At 49.2% G+C, this 18,602-nt stretch overlaps 1 protein-coding gene across 1 annotated transcript in view; it reads right to left on the reverse strand.

Annotated features, from left to right (window-relative positions):
* Nucleotides 1–290: 290 nt before the first annotated feature.
* Ctnnd2 (catenin delta 2) overlaps nucleotides 291–18,602 on the reverse strand; it is an 818,473-nt gene continuing 800,161 nt past the window's right edge. Inside the window, 3 exon segments of the mRNA XM_058583219.1 lie at nucleotides 291–1,062; nucleotides 9,516–9,589; nucleotides 15,259–15,390. Of these exon segments, the coding sequence (XP_058439202.1) occupies nucleotides 802–1,062; nucleotides 9,516–9,589; nucleotides 15,259–15,390 (467 nt within the window). The 3' untranslated portion in view covers nucleotides 291–801.

Raw genomic sequence — 18,602 nt, forward strand, 5'->3', positions numbered from 1 at the left:
TTTAGGCAGTGGAAAAGCACTTTGTTGACAAGGAGAGTGGAATGATGGATGTTAATCGTCAGGAACTGCTGAATGCCTCGTTAGTTGCCACAAACAAATTCACATATCAGAACGAACAATACTGCTAAATATTCCTTTTTTTTCCTTTTTTTTTTCGTTTTTTTGTTTTTTGTTAAAACATACTGGGAGAAAGAAAAGAAAAGAAAAACTGGAAATCCATACATCTTTCAAAAGTTTGAAATTGAAGCAATATTTAGAACCATAGATGAGGAAACACGGTGGCATTGGTGTAATATACACAATGCGCTCTTCTTTAATCTGTAATGTACATCAAATACTTTACAACAATGCATTAACAAAAGGCAAGAAACATCTTGCTATACAGAGGAACCCCAATGCAACTTGAAGCCTAGAGTCACAACGGATGAAGAGAGTAAACAAAGCGTGAGAAGCCGTCCCCCATAAGTGTGTAAACTCTTCTGTGTCTTGTGCTTAACTAACCTCCACGCCCCGCCACCGGCCTCTCCTCCCTCCTTCCTCTGCCGCCTTCCATATGAAGCACTCTTCAAACCCTACAGCTCAGACTAGAACGGTGTGGCCCGTTGTCGTGTTTAGGATCTACTGGTTGCCGAGTTAACGTTTGATTCGTTTAGCTTTCTAAAATAGCTCTTAATATTCCCTTACTGGTTACCACAGCCTTCCTATGGAACAGGCTTGAACAAACTAAATTTGCAGGGTGGGGAGAAATGTCTCGTGGTGTCTGCATGCACATGCACTGCTCCGGGCGGGCGCCTGGCCGGCTCACACCCAGGAGTCGGGCGAGGCCGGGTAGTGGCTCGTTTCATAGTTCAGTTCGCTGTAGGGACGGGCTGCCGAGTAGAAGTCGACGTAGTTGCCCGTGGACTTGAGGCCCAGGTGCATGGTGTACTCGCTGGCCGGAGGGCGGTGGTGGACCTGGTCCTCGAAGAAGGACTCGTCGTAATTCCTCGTGGAGTTCTGAAACGGCTGGTAGGCCTCGTAATCTTTTCTGCTGGGCTCCTGGGGGACCGGTTGTGCTGAACCCTGTGAGGACGGAGGGAAGAGCCAGGCTGGGTTAACCCATTTCCACCAGCTCCCTCCCGACAGGCCACTCCACCCGGCCTCGGAGAAAAGCCCCACGCCGTGCTGGGCATTCACCCGTGAGCATTCTCCCAAGGCTGCCACCTTTGCTTTTTTTTAAGAAAAAAAAAATTAAACTGATCATAATTATGGGTGAGCTGGGATGATTTGTACAGATACACAACGTGCCAGGATCAAATCAGTGCAATGAATCTTTCTGTCTCCTCCAACATTTATCATTTATCTGTGCTGGGAACCTTTGAACCGCCCTCTTTATAAAATATATGGAATGTTCTGTGTCCTTTGGTCACCCTGCGGTGTTGCAGAACACCGTGCTATTCCTCCAGTGTAACTGGATTCTGGAGCACATTACCCACCTCCCTCCCACTCCTCCTCCCTCTCCCTTCCTAGTCTCTAGGGACCACTGTTCTGCTCTCTGCATCCACTCTTCTAGGCATGAGTGAGAACACGGGGCACTCGCCCTTCTGTGCCGGCTTTTATGACCCAACACAAAATCGTCCCATTCCACCCCTGCTGCTGCAGATGACAGGATACGGTTCTCTGTGTGGCTGAATAATATGCTACCGTGCACATATATCACAGTTTCAAAACGGGTTCTTGGGTCCACATGTTATCCTTCTGCGTATTCCCCTCTCTCTCATTATTATTGTGGCAAAGTTGTCATAACATAAAACTGGCCCTTGTGAACAGGCTGGAGTGACCGGCTCAGGGGCTACGCACATTCCTGGTGTTGTGCAGCCACCCCCCCATCCCCTCCCACAACTTCCTCCCCACCCCACACAGGCTCGCTGGCACTCACTAAGCACAACCCACCTCCTCCCCCACCCCTGGCACCCACATTCTACTCTCTCTCTGAATTCCATGCTCTAGCGCTCCAGTCAATGGAGTTGTTCAGGATCAGTTGTTGTGTCCAGCCTGTTCACGCAGCATAATGTGTTCATGGTTCATTCATGATGTAACGTGTGCCAGGATGTCCCTGCTTTGCATGTTGAAAGAGATTCCCTTATAGGGACAACCCATGTTTGGCTCATCTTTCCTCCATCCATGGACACTGGAGCTCTTCCCACCTTCTGGCTCTTGGGAGTTAGGCTGCAAGGATCAGGGTGCACCAGGGTCTATGGGTCCCTGCTTCTGGTTCTCCTGGGTCAGTACCCGGCAGTGGGCCAAAGGGTAATTGTTTCAAGGGGGCATCACACTGTCTGCCACAGTGGCCACACCATTTTACTAGCTAACCTTTTAAAATTAAAGTGGTGTAGACCAGAGCTAGAGAACACATGGACTTGACTTTCATCTTTTCTGCATTTTCTGGTATCACACTCAGGTACTGCAATCTCCAGGAGACGTGAGGATGCACAAGGTCTAATGGCCACCCAGGGACCTTCCCTCCAGTGTAGAGGACCATCATCAACATGCTTCTGATTCCTGTGTGCACACAGGGGACTGAGGCTTCCCTGTGGTTGGGCCACTCCTTCACACCTTCCTAAGTGGCCAGGGACCACAGCCTTGGATGCACACCCCAAATACTCTGCACTCTGAGGGACAAAATGTTCCCTAACTTGGTGCTATCAAGAACTGGTGGTCTCAAGTATGCTGTGTGATGAAGACTTTGATTAGCAGGGAGGGGTCTTCAGAATTGTCTGGTTTCCCCTGGGCTACCTCAATACCGCCCTAGGCTTTGCCCTCTGCACATTACTGTTTGATGTATGGCCTAGGAACATTCAGGGATTACAGGAGCCTAGGAGATACATGAAAGTCAAGAGTCAGTTCCTCTGCTTGGCTTTAGGGAGAGTGAGACCCAGTTGTGTTCATGGGCTGATAATATATTTACTACCTGGGGACAGAACTAGCCTTTCCCTTCTGACTGGCTCTGGGGTTCCTCTCCGAGTACCTGCCCCCAAGGTGAGCAGAACCTCTCAAGGTGTGGGGTAAGGGAGACCCTCACAGCTAGTGCATAATGCAGGGACGCACCAGCTCTGCTATTGCAGTCACGGGGGAGGAGGTCTGGTTTCAATTAAAACACTCCTAAAAATACAGTTAGATCACTTTCCAGCATTCGGTAATTTCCTATTAATTTAACTAAGGTTCAGCATGGAAACACCCTCTAGAAATTGGTCTCAGTAAATAATGATTTGCAATTAGCACGTTGTGTATGAGTGAATGTCTCTAATGGCCCGCACATATTTCTTCTCTCAAGGAAGTGAAACTCCCTCTTTTATATGTAATTGATTTATGTTAGTAATCGACCTGCTCTTCTAAGAAGCAGTGAGCTTCCTCACAGAAGTGCTCAGAACGTCCACATGTCTAGTTAGTGGTGGCGGAATGCATGAGAAAGTCCAAAAGTCTATAGAGCTCAAACCATTGTTAGCCCAAGAGCCTGAAGAGGAGAGGGACATTTGGAATTAATCTACAACACCTGCTCTGACCACACAGACTGTGTGCTTAGGCGCAGGTGACCTGGGCTACTCCACCAAGAGCTGTGTCTCTGTGGACCTTCTCCACCCCACTTGGGTGCAGCTGTCCGAGAACAGAGCACAGCAGGCTTACAGGTGGGAGGTTAGAAAACTCACACAGAAGGACACCAGAATTACTGTTTCTATTCAGTAGGTACCATCTTCCACATTTAACAAGTTCTGTTTTGTTTACTCTTCAAAGGGCAATAAATGTATAAGTATATGTATATGTCTACCTATATTGATATCATCCATCCATCTATCCACCCATCCATCCACCCATCCATCCATCCATCCATCTCTAACTATAGGAGAAGAAACTGCAGTTCAGAGCCATTAAGCAGCTTCTCTAAGACACCATGGTGAGTGAGGCTGCAGAGCTGGAATTTGAACATATGCCTGGCTCACTCTAGGGCCTATGCTCTCTTTGTGCCAGTAGGGTTTCCACAAAGTCATGGTGGCCAAACCTTGGAGGGATGTCCTCACTGAGCTGACTCCAGACCCTGTGATAAGCAAGGAGGTCCGTGGACAAAGGCCAAGGAGAGGTGTGTCTTGTGCTGGTCATGGCCTCCCAAGGGCACTGCTGGAGACAGAGGGGACCTCAGGGGAAGTCACTAATGAGGCTGCATCTGCTGCTTAGTCATTTCCAGGTGAATGTGTTTCAGATATATATATACACACCCCCCACACACACATACACACACATATATATATACATATGTGTGTGTGTGTATTTTATACTGTTGTCATGTTCTCTGGTTGGGGCACATTTTAGAATTGGGTATAACTTACAGGTGGGAGAAGCAGTGAGCTTCGTCACAGAAGTGCTCAGGACGTCCACATGTTATCTGAAGCACTTACCTGCTTCAGTTCACCTGTACTGTTCATAAAGTCTCACATCAACCCCTTCTAAGGCTGTGCTGAGTGCACAGGTCAACAAACTACTTAGGATGGGTGGCGGGTGGCACTGCTGCGTTTGGAGGGACTGAATTGCTCCCTGGCCTGGTGGTAGGAATGTTGGCTGATGAAACACATCATAGTGGAGAAATGTTGGCTGAATTTTACAATTTTCCCTAAGGAAATAAATATCTGAATGTGTTAAAAATTTGGCAGATGAAATGCTCTCAAATATAAGCCCACCCCAGAAAAGAGCTAAAAATACATGCATTAAAAATATCGTGCAGTTTGCATAAACCGGATTCTATGAAGGAAGGAAAACCACCCTATGTAATGGTGGGGATTTCTAAATCTGGGTGTCTGCTGTGGTGCAGAGAAGCCTGGATCACCCAAGGATCTGACTCTGTGGCTGGCTTGCCCTCAGGCAGCATCCTCTCCAGGAAGGGGAGGTGTGGCCAGCTCACATGGGGCTGGGGGGGGGGGGCCCATGCTCTTTGTGCTTGTGCTGTGACTCCTGTTTTTGTAAGGCCATCTTCGCTCCACTTTCCCCTCACCTAGTAGAATGTCTAATACAAATTATGGAGCTTGGTTCCAAAAGCCCTCCCAACTCTGCTAGCACTAGAACACAAAAGACTTCTTTGTGGTTGCTCCTCGTCACATTGTCCAGTGTTCTGTTTTGGATGTGCTCTGTCCCACCAAGGGTCATGTGCTGGAAGCTCGGTCATCAGTGGGGTATTGTTGAGTTGGTGGAACCTCAAGAAGTGGGGCCTAGTGGGAGACAAGTGGGTCTTGGAGGCGCCACCTTGGAGGAGATTAATGCTGGTCTTCCAGACTAAATTTGTGTGGTTGAGAATGGGGCTTTATAAAGTGAAGCCACCCCATGGGCTGGGCCTCATTTGGATGCAGTCATTTTCCCTTTCTGCTTCTCTGCCAGGTTGTAATGCAACCAAGGGGATCTCACCAGAGGCTAGAACAGATGGGACCTCCTGCTCTTGGACTTTCAACTTCCCAAACTGGGATTTAAATAAACCTCTTTTCTTTATACACGACTCAGACTCAGGTATTTTGTTATAACTACAGAAAACAGACTCATACAGCCAGCAAACTGGATTTATTTTGAACACAAGGGAAATATCTGCCCATAAAAGGTCTTCAAACTTTTCCATACTGGCAAATACGAGGAGTCAGAGTGTTAACAAAGGAGGCCACATGGTAATCTCAGTGGTTTGCAAAGTGTGGTTCCAGCAGCATCAGCATCACTCCCTGGGAGCTTGTTCAAAGGGCAAATTATCAGGCCTACTCCAAACCTATTAAATTAGAAACTCTGGGCTTGGGGCTCAGCAATCAGCTTTAATATCCCTTAGGGGAATTCTGACTCATGCCCAAATTTGAGAACCAAATTGGCATAGAAGAGGGAAAAACGGAACGAGGCAGAAAAACCAGGTTGAGTCTTTGCCTTTTCCTAGCTGAGTGACTGAAGTCAAAACTTATCCTCCTTAAATCTCAATTTCCTCATCTCCAGGGGCACTAATACCTGACAGTGGGACTGAGGACACACACACACACACACACACACACAAACTAACTCAAGATGCTGGTTTTGTTATAAGCAAAACACAAATCCCTTTGCTTCTAGTTTACAACAAAAGGCCCATTGCTGGCCACATACATAAAGTTAAATAAGGCACTTCTCTTTATAAGCATGGGATAGACTGGTAGAAACTCATCAGGACTTTAGAGAATAAAAGTGGTTAACTCTTACAATGGTGCCTGTGACCCACTGACCCCAGACGTAAAACCCCGGGGCCACCTACTTTATTCTACAGGATTAGTTGTTTCTTCTAGGAGTCCTTAAGCTCTGAATTTGTTGATATGTAAATGGGGTTCCAGGTAGTCACAGGGCAGAGCAGAGCTGGCTCCTCCCCCCCCGGGTCATGGGAAGCCTGGGTCACAGGGGATGCCCTGTCCCCCATCAGACTTGGCCATGCCTCCAGAGCTGCTGTCCTGTTCTCAGCCCTCAGCGTCCTTGGCCTCCTCCTGGAGGTCCACAGGAACTCATCTCCTCTAGAAGGCTGGCTACTTCCAGCCTCCTCTGTGAGGGTCCCGAGGCCCCACTGGTGGCTGAGACACAGAAGTTTAGAGGGCTCAGCCGAGGGAAGCTAACCCTCAACAAACTCCAGAACATTCCTCCCAGTCGAACTGTTCAGGCGAAAAGTGGAGAGGTCACTCTGTCCAGGAAAGCTCCTAAAATGAAGGCCTTCCACTTGGCAATGGCTGGCCCTACCCACATGAGGATCCAAATCATGGATCCTGTCTATAAGGGCATCTCTGGAACCACCCGACTGGAGCCCTCAAGAGAAGCTCCACATAAAGACAGATTCACTCCGGTAACGGAGTCCCCGTAAGTACGGCATTTTCTTCTGTTTTCCAGGCTCATTGGAGTGTGATAATGATTTTTAGGGGGAAAGAGCTCTCTGGTGGATATTTTTAAAATGCTGCTTCGCATTAGAATTTGACGGACAGCCCAACTGCCCCCTCCCTTTGCTGCCCTGCTCAGGAACAACGAGGGCACGGAGCCATGACCACAGGACTCAGCTCTGGGAGGGCTCCCCATGTGGTCGGGAGCTGTGGTGCTCATGTTCCTCCCGGGTGCGGGCAGAGGGTTCAGCAGCATTCACCAGAACCTCTGTGGCCTGCAGGCTTCACTCTGAGATGGACGTCTGGGCAGTGCTGGGGAGAGGCTACACAGGACTGGCTCCCTCCACTGCAGGACGCCATCTTAGTCCATCAATTCTAATTGGCATAAGGGCCCAGAATATTCTTAAGAATGTGTCCCTTAGGACAGTTATGGCTTGTCTCTACGTCTAGATAGCAGGCAGTCTTTGGAACCCTCTGTAGCCACATCCTGAGGCACCCAGGACTCCTGGGCCACACCAGGGTGCTTTTTCATTGCCAAGAGTGCAGGATTCCATGGAAGGCTGGTGTGGAATTCACTGATTCTGCTGACGAGCTTCTCTGTACCCTGGGAACTAAAGACTAATCTTACACTCTTGAATGCAAAATCAGTGTCCTAGTGCCTCCCGACAGGTCTCCCTAAGAGCTACAGACAGTCTGCTCACTGCACTGACAGAATTTTGCAGTATTTGCTATAAGAAAAGTGGTTGCTTTCCATAGAAGGAAGCGGCATTCCCAATACATTTTGTTTCTGTTTTCCTTTATGCTCAGGCAGGTACGTTGGCATGTGTGCAATTGTGAGCCACGCTGGTGACCTTGTCTAGTGCTCATGACCCGATTTATTTATTTGTTGGCTTCTTTGCTTTTAGTAAAGACCAGAACTTAAGGGAGGCCGATTAGCTGTTAGCAATGTGTCAGGAGGAAGCAGGGCCATTGCATTCACCAGGGGGTCACGCACAACACCAGATGTCTTCCAGAATGATTGCAGTTGGATGGAAAATTGAGGGTGAGAGGCTAACTCCTCTGCTGATGGTCATATCTCCTGCTGATGTCTGATTAGAGGAAAAAATGACTTAAGGTCAAGGAGACAGCCTGGTGTCCTTCTCTCCCACCCAAATGGTTCTGCTCAGGACATCTGCACCTGCTTGAAGGGGTAGATGCTACCCTGCAGGGTGCTGGGATACTGTTCCAAACCTACACAGTTCCCTTCCATACTTCCTTTATCTGGTTACTGGTACATGGCTTTCAGGTTTATCTTCTTAACTTTCCCGAAGTGTGGCAGGAAATAAGACATGAGCAGAAATGGTTCCTGTTGACAGTTCTTAAGAGCAACCAGCTATGAGGGGTCGGTCTTGCTGTGATGCCCACCAAGGGAGGGAGAGAGAGGTTGTCAATCAAATACGAGGCACAAGCTTTGCCCCTTTGCTTTCATAGTTCCTGCAGAACCCCAGAAAAAATGAATGTTTCAATGAATGTTTGCTGAAAAAAACAAACACCTACAGATTCATATTAGTTCAGGGTCTATATTTCAGAGCTCCTAAAACAAGGAATGTTCACACAAATCACTGGGGCATCTTATTAGAATGCAGCTCTCCTGCAGAAGAGCTGGAATGGGTTAAGGCACCAGAGAAGACCCTGTTCTGCACTTGTAATGAGCTCCCAGGTGATGCAGATTATGCTGTTCCTCAACTAGACTTTGCTCAGCAAGGAATGTTCAGTGCTTTCTATTTGGTTGTTTAGATTGAACTTGATGTTTCTGTGTTATTGGTAACTAGCATGTGTAATGAATGTTTTCTTCCTAATTAGAGTTGGCTCTGTTACAGGAGCTATTCAATTCCTGCCCAGAAATTAGGCAGTTTCTGTTTAGCAAATGACACCTTACACTTATCTACTGGGGACTTTCTTTTAGCTTCATACCTATATTAGTCTGGTGTCTGTTACTGTAATGAAACACCTGAAGCTGGATAATGTTATAAAGAAAAGAGGTTTATTTATCTCACAGTTCTGGAGGCTCAGGGGCATATTGTTGGTACTGGCCTGGCTCTGGTGAGGACCACATGGTGAATGGTATGACAATGATTGGAGAACATGTGTGAGAGGGATCACATGAAGAAACAGGAAGCTCAAGGAGGAGAGGGCTTGGTTTAAAACAACTTGCTCTTGAGAGAACTAACTTCAGATCCCATGGGAACCACCTTAATCACTTCTGAGGGTCTCAATGACCTTCCATTAAGCTCCACCTCTTAAGGCCCCACCACCTCAATGCCACCATCCAGAGGACCCAGCCTCCTACACATGGACCCTTGGGGACAAACCACATCCAAACCCAGCAGCACCACTGTAGAGAACTTGCTTTGCCCAGCAGGTCAGGAAGCAGCTCCCATGAAATCCCAAGTAGTTTTAGGATCTGAGGCTGTTCTGAGCACTGCCGCTGGCCACCCACCTGTATGCGGTGGCAGGTGTGAGAGAGGACATCAGGGGACATCTCTCCTGGTTGCTGATGATGTGAGGTGAAAGTTAAAGTCTTAAAAATCCCAGGTGACTTCCCATGAGTCAAATGGAAAAAACGCACAGAAAGGTGCTGCCTTTACTCACCTGGTTGTGTTTGATGTCCTCGGCGGGCGCACCGTATGAATTCCTATACAAGGTGGAAATCCCGGTGTTCTGAGCTACAAACAAAAGGAAAACAAAAGTGTTAGAAAAGAAAGCAGGATTTCAAGCCAGGAATGATGGCTCTTGAGGCCGGTTTCACCCTGACAGAGCCGGGCGTCCCGCGAACTGTTCCAAGTAGGAGAGATTCTTTGAGCCTGGACCTCATTTTACATGGGGCGATGCAGAAAGAGAGCCGTGGTGCTGTCAACTCCCCGGGCCCATCGGCCGCTGGCAACACTGCTCACCGCACAGACAGGGTCAGCGCAGGTGCAGCAGACACATGGCCACCTCGCGAGCTTTATTGCCTTCTTTTCTGGTGAGAACAGGTCTTTAATAGAGGCTCGTCACTTGCACTGGAGCATGCAGTCTGTATCAGCAGCTTAGTTTTTAGCTGAAGAATGACAAGAATAACATTTCTAATTTGAGCTCACAGAAGTGCTCTGTCATCATCCAGACAGTTCATTTCTCCACAGCCCAAAGGACCAATTGACGGTGCCACCTGAATGTCCCCTGTGCATCTGAGGGGCTGTGGCTTTGAATCCTGCTAGGTGCAGAGATAGGGTCCCCCCTGACTTCTCACCCACTTGTGGTGTGGCCAAAAGGAAGGAGGAAGACCCCCTCCAGCTGCCAGCAGCTTCCACAGGCCGAGAGTGGGTGACGGTGCCTCCTCCTTACCCAGAACCCTGAGGCGCATGCCACAGGCACTACCATCGGTACAGCTGATGAAAGATCACGGTTGAAGAAAGCTCAACCAAGTCCGTCTGTCAAGTGTCAGTGGGACACAGAATACTCTGGAAATAAGAAGGGCTTGGCCTTTGTTTCCAGGGTCCAAGGGATAATGAAATCCATCCCACGGCACCTGCTCTCTCAGAGACCAGGCTGCTCTAGGCCCAGCCCTGCACAGCCTATCCAGGTTCAAGTTCATTGTCACCGGCGATGGTTACCTACAGGCACACGGTAACTGTGCAGTAACCTCCTCTTGGAAAAGTCTGCTTAGGAAGCGAGGGTGAGAGCACAACTTCAATTTCAAAGACAACTCTGCTGTCCTCTCTGGGTGAATGCACATCACTCCTGTCTCCCTGGACACTAAATCCCCTGATGGCCCAGCTTCCTGTCCCCCAGTCTGCTCCTCCCAGCCCCCAGGGAGACCTCTGTTAGGCAGATTGATTACGTCACTCCCTCTGCTTATCCATACCCCAGTGCTCTCCACTCGAGATGCTCTCCTTCCTGGTCCACGAGGTTCCGCATGATCTTCCCCACCTGACCTCCCGCGGCATCTCTCCCTTCTCTAGTAACGCGGCCCTGGCTGCCCGGGCCTCCTCTCTCAGTCGAGGGAGCCCAGCTTGTTCAGCTTCGGGGAGACGGTACTCCATCTTCCTCTAGGAATTACCTCCCCCAGACTCCAGCTGCCTCTTGCTATTTAGGTGTCAGCTTGTTGCCTGGGGCAGGTAAGGACCACCTGGCGTCCCCTGTCTCAGTGCTCCAGTGAGGGAGACCTTTCATGCCTCTCAACATCCTGCAGTGATCCTGCTGGTGACTGTCCCCTGATGACCCTGCACATTGCCTGCCTGTGCCCACCAGCGCAGAAGCCCACGGGGATAGAGACAGTAGGTGTTCTCACCATTGTCCATGCCCCCAGAGCCTGGCACAGCGTGTGGCCTCAGTGGACACTCCCAGAGTAAGTGCTCAGTCTGCTGAATGGATGAAGGGAGGCACAAACCGCGGGACAGCGCCATCAGAGCTCTGATTCCCGACAGAAAACGTCCCTCCAAACTGACACTGAGTTCTTTCTGTTGCTTCAAATAAGACGCCTGGGAGGGGGCAGAGGGGAGGACAAAGCATCTGTACTGGTCGAGCCTCAGCCTCCCTTCCTATTAGATTTGTGGTTTCTGAGTGAAAGCTATCCCTCCTGGAAGTTCTGCTCCACTCTTGGCCCCTCCCCTGTTGAGATGGGACTGTGTGGCTGAAAGGCCCTCAGGAAGCAGAGGTCTCCAGGAGCTCTGCCCTGGTATGTCTGAACTGAGTGGACTCACAGGGACGTGCGGGTCTAGTTCACACAGGAAGTGGCCCCAGAAGCTCATCTCCACCACCTGCACCCGTGCAAGGACGTTCAGAGGTAAAATGCTGGGTAATGAGAGCCTGAGCCTAATCACACATGAACCCCCTTCACAGGGATTAACTGGGAAGGGACTAGGAGGTATGGGGGGCTGGAGGAGATGAGTCCCTGGGGCAGGCTTTGGGGTTCCTATTTTGTCCCTGGTGAGCAGAGCTGTCTGTCTGTCTGTCTGTCTCTCTCTCTCTGCTTCCTCACAGCCATATCCTCAGCTGCTTTCTCAGCCACACCTTCCGCCTCCATGTCCTGCCTCACTGTAGGTCCAGAGCCATCGAGTCGGCCAACCACAGACCGAACCTCTGAAATGGAGACAAAATAAATTTTTCCTCCTCTGCATCGTTCTTGCCAGGTCTTTGGTCAGAGCAATGCAAAACTGACTTAAATAAACGCCTTTTTTTTTTTGTATCATCTCCCAAACACCCAGCTTCCGACGGAATCAACATATGGAAGATGAGAGGCTTTAAAAGACGTAAGTGAGAACCAGGGAGAATCAGCCCAGACCATCTGATGAAGCGGCATTTGGGATGCTCAGATGGGAGGGCAGAATCCCCGGATCCACTTCAAAGTCCTGCCCTGCGGTGAGCGCCCACACCAGAGGTGGCTCTCCAGCGGCCGTGACTGCGAGAAGCAGAGTCCTGCTTGCCTCAGTGAACAGCTGAGAAGGGTCCTGGGCTCCTCAGTGGCAGAGGAACCCTGTGGATAGAAGATACTTGAAGGAACTTCATCTCAGTGAGAAAATGAACCCAGAAAGGGGTGGGGGAGTCTGGAACAAAGCCCAGAGGCCTGGATTTCTGAGAGCTCAGGAGGGAGCTGACAGCTGGGCCAAGGAGCTGCTGACCCTCCCTCCCCACGGGCGTCTTTCCTGAACCCAGAGCTTGGTCCCAGGTGGGGAACGGCAGGATGCCCCTGCACTGAAAATTACATGTCCCTTGCATTTATTCTTTTTTTGTTATCAATTTTTAAATTACAATTTTTTTGGGTGGGGGTGTGTGTGGACCTGGGAATTGAACCCAGGGCACTGCACATCTAGGCAAGTGCTCAACCACGGAGCTACATCCCCAGTACCCTTGGGTTTATTCTTGAATGAGAAAAAGAAAATACTGCTTTTGGTGTGGAGGTCGCACACAAAAATTCAGATTTCATAGGTAAATACTTGAATTATAGGCATTGGCCAAAGGGCTCCGGAGAAGAGGTTAGCAGGTCAACCCTTCTATTCCTGTCTGGAACACTGGCTCCCACCTGGCTGGGCTGAGGACTTATTCACTCCTCTATATAACAGGATAAACACCAGCAGCAGCCTTACTACCAACACCACAGACTGCCTCCCACCAAAACCATCATCTCCACTAATATCTCCACCACCTGCACCCAAACAAGCCTTGCCAACACCATCCCCTCCACCACCCTCATTACCCATCCTCACCTCATCACCAAACCACCCCCCCGCCGACCCCCACCACCCTCCCCTTCTCAGTGTCTGTTTAGAATTGCATCCTCTGCATCCAGTTTTACGAATGATCTAATATAACCATGCTCTCTTAGTCACCACCACCAGCATTTTTGTGATGCCAACAACTAGATTTCACCTCGCACTTATTGGCTTCAAGAAGCTTCCCCTGTCTACACACATTCAATAAAGATCTTAGTGTTATGGGCTTGCTATGTGATTGTTCGTGTAGCTTTGAATCACATTTTTAAGTAAGTTAGAGCAAGGCTGTTTAAGCCTTTAAGTAAGTTTGAAGATTTACGTGTATAAAACTCAATACCAGAGTTGTCCAGACCCCCGCCGTTTCCTAGGAAGGCTGAATGTGGGAAACACCAGATTTTATGTTTTATCTTATTAGGTGGGCAGGGCACCATCATACACCATTGGACTATTTCAGTGTGAACACATCCACCTTTAAAAGCCTTCTGAGTGATTCTACTGGGCCGGAGAGTTAAAAAGCAACACTAAACTTAAATGATAATACTACAATCAATCTCACAATTATTCTTAGAACCATCATCTGAATTTGTTGTCCCAGACTTCTGGCGATGTGGCCACCTGGTGCAATAATCATTGCAAACTGAATGGGTCAGGTGAACTAGGTGCCACTACTAATGCAAAGTGATTGGCATGACTTGCATTCCCAATGAACATCTCTACTCCAGGGACTCAACATTCAGATTCATGGCTTTCTTTGTTCATGTTCGTTTATGATGAGGGGCAACATTTATGGGGAAAAACAGAGGAGGAGACTAATAAGTATGGCCTTGTAATGAGCTCGGTTATCCCACCCAAAGGACATTTCAGGAGTAAACAGGGCGTATTCCCTGGGAGGGTCTGCTCGAGGAGGCAGAACGTGGACCTCCGAGTGGGGATGAAAAGCATCTGTTTATTATGCTTTTCTTTATGCAGCTGTACAGAGTTAATGTGGAAAAGACAGCCACTGGGGTAAATACATTTTCTATTAGGAAAATTCATCTTAGCTGTCCTGGGTTTAGAGGACATTTTAATAAATCATCCAATTTGTCTATTCTGCTTCCCTGCAGGTCTGCATGTAAATAATATCAGAGAAATGTGCCCCATGCTTTCAAGATTTCTCTGATAACAGGGTCTCAGTGTCTGTTTAGAATTGCATCCTCTGCATCCAGTTTTATGAATGATCTAATATAACCATGCTCTCTGAAAGCCCTGTTGCTCACGACTGATTTTCAAAGGGACCCATCTCTATGTCTGTGTGGAAAAGAAGCATGTGGGTCCCCTGTTAGAGTCTTACAGCTCTGAAAGTTCTGCTTTTCAAGTATAAACCCCTCTCTAATAATATTCGGTATCCTGCTTCTTAAAGGAGGACCAGTGGAAAGGAGATTTATGGAAACCCTGGAGAAGGCTGAGTAATACTCCATTGTGTATATATACCACAGTGTCTTTACCCATCATCTGTTGAAGGACACCCAGGTTGGTTCCATAGCCTAGCTACTGTGAGTTGAGCTGCTATAAACATTAATGTGGCTGTGTCAGTGCAGTATACTGATTTTAAGTCCTTAGGGTATATCAAGGAGTGGGCTCTAATAAAACCTCCTGGCAATCCGCCGTGGTAAGAGGCAGGCCTCATGACAAGAGGAAGCAATGCCTCACAAGAGTTCTGGGGGATCCACTTAAGTCTCCCCAGCCCTCTGTTCCGTGCTTCTTCCCTCCCCTCCTTTCCTAACGGGCAAGGTAGAGCTATAGAGCAACCAGCATCTTGGAATCTCTCCCACCAGGGGTCCTGCAACAAAGAAGAAACAGATGTTGACTCTCCCTTCTAATTGGAGGGGACATGAGAAGCTGGTAAGGTGAGAAGGAAATAGTGAGATTAAAAGTGTGCAGAGGACATTTTCTCTTAGTGCTTCCCAGCTCTAAGATGCGCAGTTTTTATATCTTTGGTTAATCTCCTCAGTTCCCATTTCTGGGAATCACGGCTTTCAAGATCTCAAGTGACCCAACAGCCACTTAGTCTTCCTGAGCGGCAAAGCCTGGTGTGCGGCCGAGGTTGCAGCCCCTCCCTGTCCCTCAGTCACCGGCTCTGAGGAGGAGGTCCGAGGGGCACTCACCTGTCATGGTGTCTTTCCTGGAAGTGTGCTCGCCTTTAGTTCCGTGGTAGGTGGCGTTGCTGCTGGTGGACTCGTAGTCCGTCTTCCTTTCCTTGAGGCTGATCATTTCCCGAGGTGAAGCTGGGGCACTTGCTAGATGAAGAAATGAGAAAGATGGTCTTTTTGCAGCTCATTCCAAACCATGTCTGCCTTTTCACATGAGCAATTAAGGCCACAAAGACACGGCTCCACCTGGGCCCGATATCTCTGCGTGGCCTCTTGAGAGTTTTTGGTGATTTTTGCTCTTGAATTTATCACTTTGTCTTACTCTGTGACAACTCGTGCGAGGTGTGGCTTAGAGGCAGGTGTTTAAAAATTACATTCTGGGACCATCTTCCCTGGTAGAGACAGGACCTGCCCGAGGTGTACATGGCAGTTTTAAGAATGAAGACCAGTCTTGCTTTCTTTCTCTTTCCCTTTCCCCTCCTCCCTGTCTCCCTCTCTCCATTTCTCCTCCCCTCCCCTTTTTTTGCTTCAGCCTCCTTAACCCCAAAATTCAAAAATCTGAAATGCTCCAAAATCAAACACTTTTTCAGTGTTGACATTATACCAAAGGTGATATACTCCATACCTGATCTCAAGTGATAGGTTGCAGTCAGAACAGATGATTATTCAAAATATTACATAAAATCACCTTCAGGCTCTATGTGTAAAGTATATATAAAACATAAATAAATTTCATGTTTGGACTGGAGTCCTACCTCCAAGATATACCATATTTATCTATCTGTCTATCTGTCTTGGGGCCGGGGCCAGAGTATTTCATATTTCTGGGTATATACCACTGTGTGTGTGTGTGTGTGTGTATCTAGAAATATGAAATACTCTGGTCCCAAGCATTTTGAACAAAAGATATTCAACCTGTACTGATAATGAAGAATCCATGTTTAAAAACAACGCAGTTTGATTTAAAGGTTGGGTTGTCAACGCCATCAGAAACTGCTCTCAAGGAAGGCAGAAGAAACGACCATCCACGTGGGATGATTTGTGGGGCTGAAATCACCAAGCCCACCAAGCTTCTCTCCAGGTGGCCCAGGGGCAGGGCTGAGAGCTTCTGTTCCTGATAGGGTGTCCCTGCCGCACTCCTTGGGTGATCATCGCAACAGTCCCTCACACACCTAACCCTCCAGCCACTCATTCCCTGTTGGACCCGGGGAGTGAGCCGCTACCAAAAGCAGAGGAAAAGTTGAACTTGGAGGCAAAGAAGTGAATCCAAAAGGTCTATTTTTTTTTTTCTGGGAGCTGGAATGGTTGGTAGCAACCCCGTAGCCCAGCCAGTAAGTACAGAGAGGAGGAGGGAAGGGGAGCAGCAGGGTGTTCTGTTGGGGACAGTCCTGCTCCCCCCTGGGGGCCATCGGTGTTGCATGCAGTTCTTCTGTACCCTAATGCAGTGCTCCACCATCTTCCTTAACCCAAACACCTGAGAATTTAGGGATTCCACCACCTGATCCTGGGCCTTGCTTGTTTGAATTTGCAGTGAAGGGGCCTCAGAATCCATGCCTGGGGACGGTTAAGGCTAGGACTCCCTGGGAACTCTGATGGCAGGTACCAAGTCTTCTTTGCCAGCGTCCAAGCCCCTTCTCAGCCAACCTGTTTACCTTTTGCACGTTGTTCACACTGTGCAGGGTCCCTCAGCCCCAGCGCACGGGCTGCTTGCCCCCGAATGCACCTCTCTTTTCACTGAATCACTGAATCCTGTTGGTCAGACTATTTATCTTCTGTGTACAGATCCCTGCTGAGCCCCTGAGAGGTGGAGCTGTGAGCCACAGAGCTCCCTGATCTGGGGAGCTCTCAGCCAGGGAGGAAGGGGGTGCTTAACGCCAGAACAAGAGGCACAAGTACTTTAGAGAAGTCACAGCCAAATGCTGGGAAGGGAAAGGAAGAGTTCCCTCCCTGAAGAGCCCTTGACCTTCTCAAAAACTGATGAAAGCAAAATCCAGGTCATCTCTGCTCCACCTGGGACACCTGGGGGCAAGTGACCCTGGGTCTGTTAGGGGACAGACATGGTGGCTTCCTCATGGAGGGAACATGAGGTTAAGAGAATAATTTCATAAAATGGGCCCACTGAGCTGATCCCTACCTGCTTTCTTTTCCAATAAGCAATTTACCTGCAGCCCTGCCTGGCCTCAGTGGACAGGACATGTCACTTTCCTCAGCAAACTACCTGTTAACTGCAGGAGAAACGCAGGCCTGAGATAATGCTGATGGAGGAACCCAGGAAACTTTTGTGACCAGATCCTGAAACTCTGGGAGACAAGGATGGTTCCTCCTAACCAAAAAATCTGTAAGAAATCAGAACGGGTCATCCTGGGCCAAGGTGACTACAGTTGCCATGACAGTGCGGACTTGAAAGTCTGATGTCAGCGTGCTGTCAGTCAGAAGTGAAGAGGTGGATCTGGGTGGACTCTCTGGAAACTACTCTGGATCCCCAGTAAAACTGGAGTGCAGGACAGGCACGTGGTCCTGCTCCTCTCTGAGGACCCACTCTTTCCCTTGAGAGTGTCCCCTTTCGCTTTTCCTATCCCCTCAATCAACTCATTCCTGTTACTCTGAGCGACAGGTCTGACATCTTTCTGACATGATCACAAGAATCGGGGTTTGAAGGGGGTCTCTGTGCTGCCTCAGTTTCCCAGAAGGCCACAGCTCTGTAACAGGACGCTGCATCGTATTAATACTTGGGGTTCTGAAGCTAAAGGGGGACCTCTGCAAGAACAATGAAGTCCCCGAGAGCCCCTAGATCAGCTGGGCTTTGTCCATTTGCTGCTGTTTCAGAACGTCAGCTGCTCTGCTGAAGCCTCACTCACCTCCCTCACCCTCTGCTGGAGTCTCACTCAACTCCCTCACCTGCTCTACTGGAGTCTCACTCACCTCCCTCACTCTCTGCTGGAGACTCCCTCACCTCCCTCACCCTCTGCTGAAGCCTCACTCACCTCCCTCACCCTCTGCTGGAGCCTCACTCACCTCCCTCACCCTCTGCTGGAGCCTCACTCACCTCCCTCACCCTCTGCTGGAGTCTCCCTCACCTCCCTCACCCTCTGCTGGAGCCTCCCTCACCTCCCTCACCCTCTGCTGGAGTCTCCCTCACCTCCCTCACCCTCTGCTGGAGTCTCACTCACCTCCCTCACCTGCTCTGCTGGAGTCTCACTCAACTCCCTCACCCTCTGCTGGAGCCTCCCTCACCTCCCTCACCCTCTGCTGGAGTCTCACTCACCTCCCTCACCCTCTGCTGGAGTCTCACTCACCTCCCTCACCCTCTGCTGAAGCCTCACTCACGTCCCTCACCCTCTGCTGGAGCCTCCCTCACC

The sequence above is a fragment of the Marmota monax genome, unplaced genomic scaffold, assembly GCF_021218885.2.
Source record: "Marmota monax isolate L192 unplaced genomic scaffold, Marmota_monax_Labrador192_F-V1.1 WCK01_AAM20220418_F8-fsc00287, whole genome shotgun sequence".
NCBI lineage: Eukaryota > Metazoa > Chordata > Mammalia > Rodentia > Sciuridae > Marmota > Marmota monax.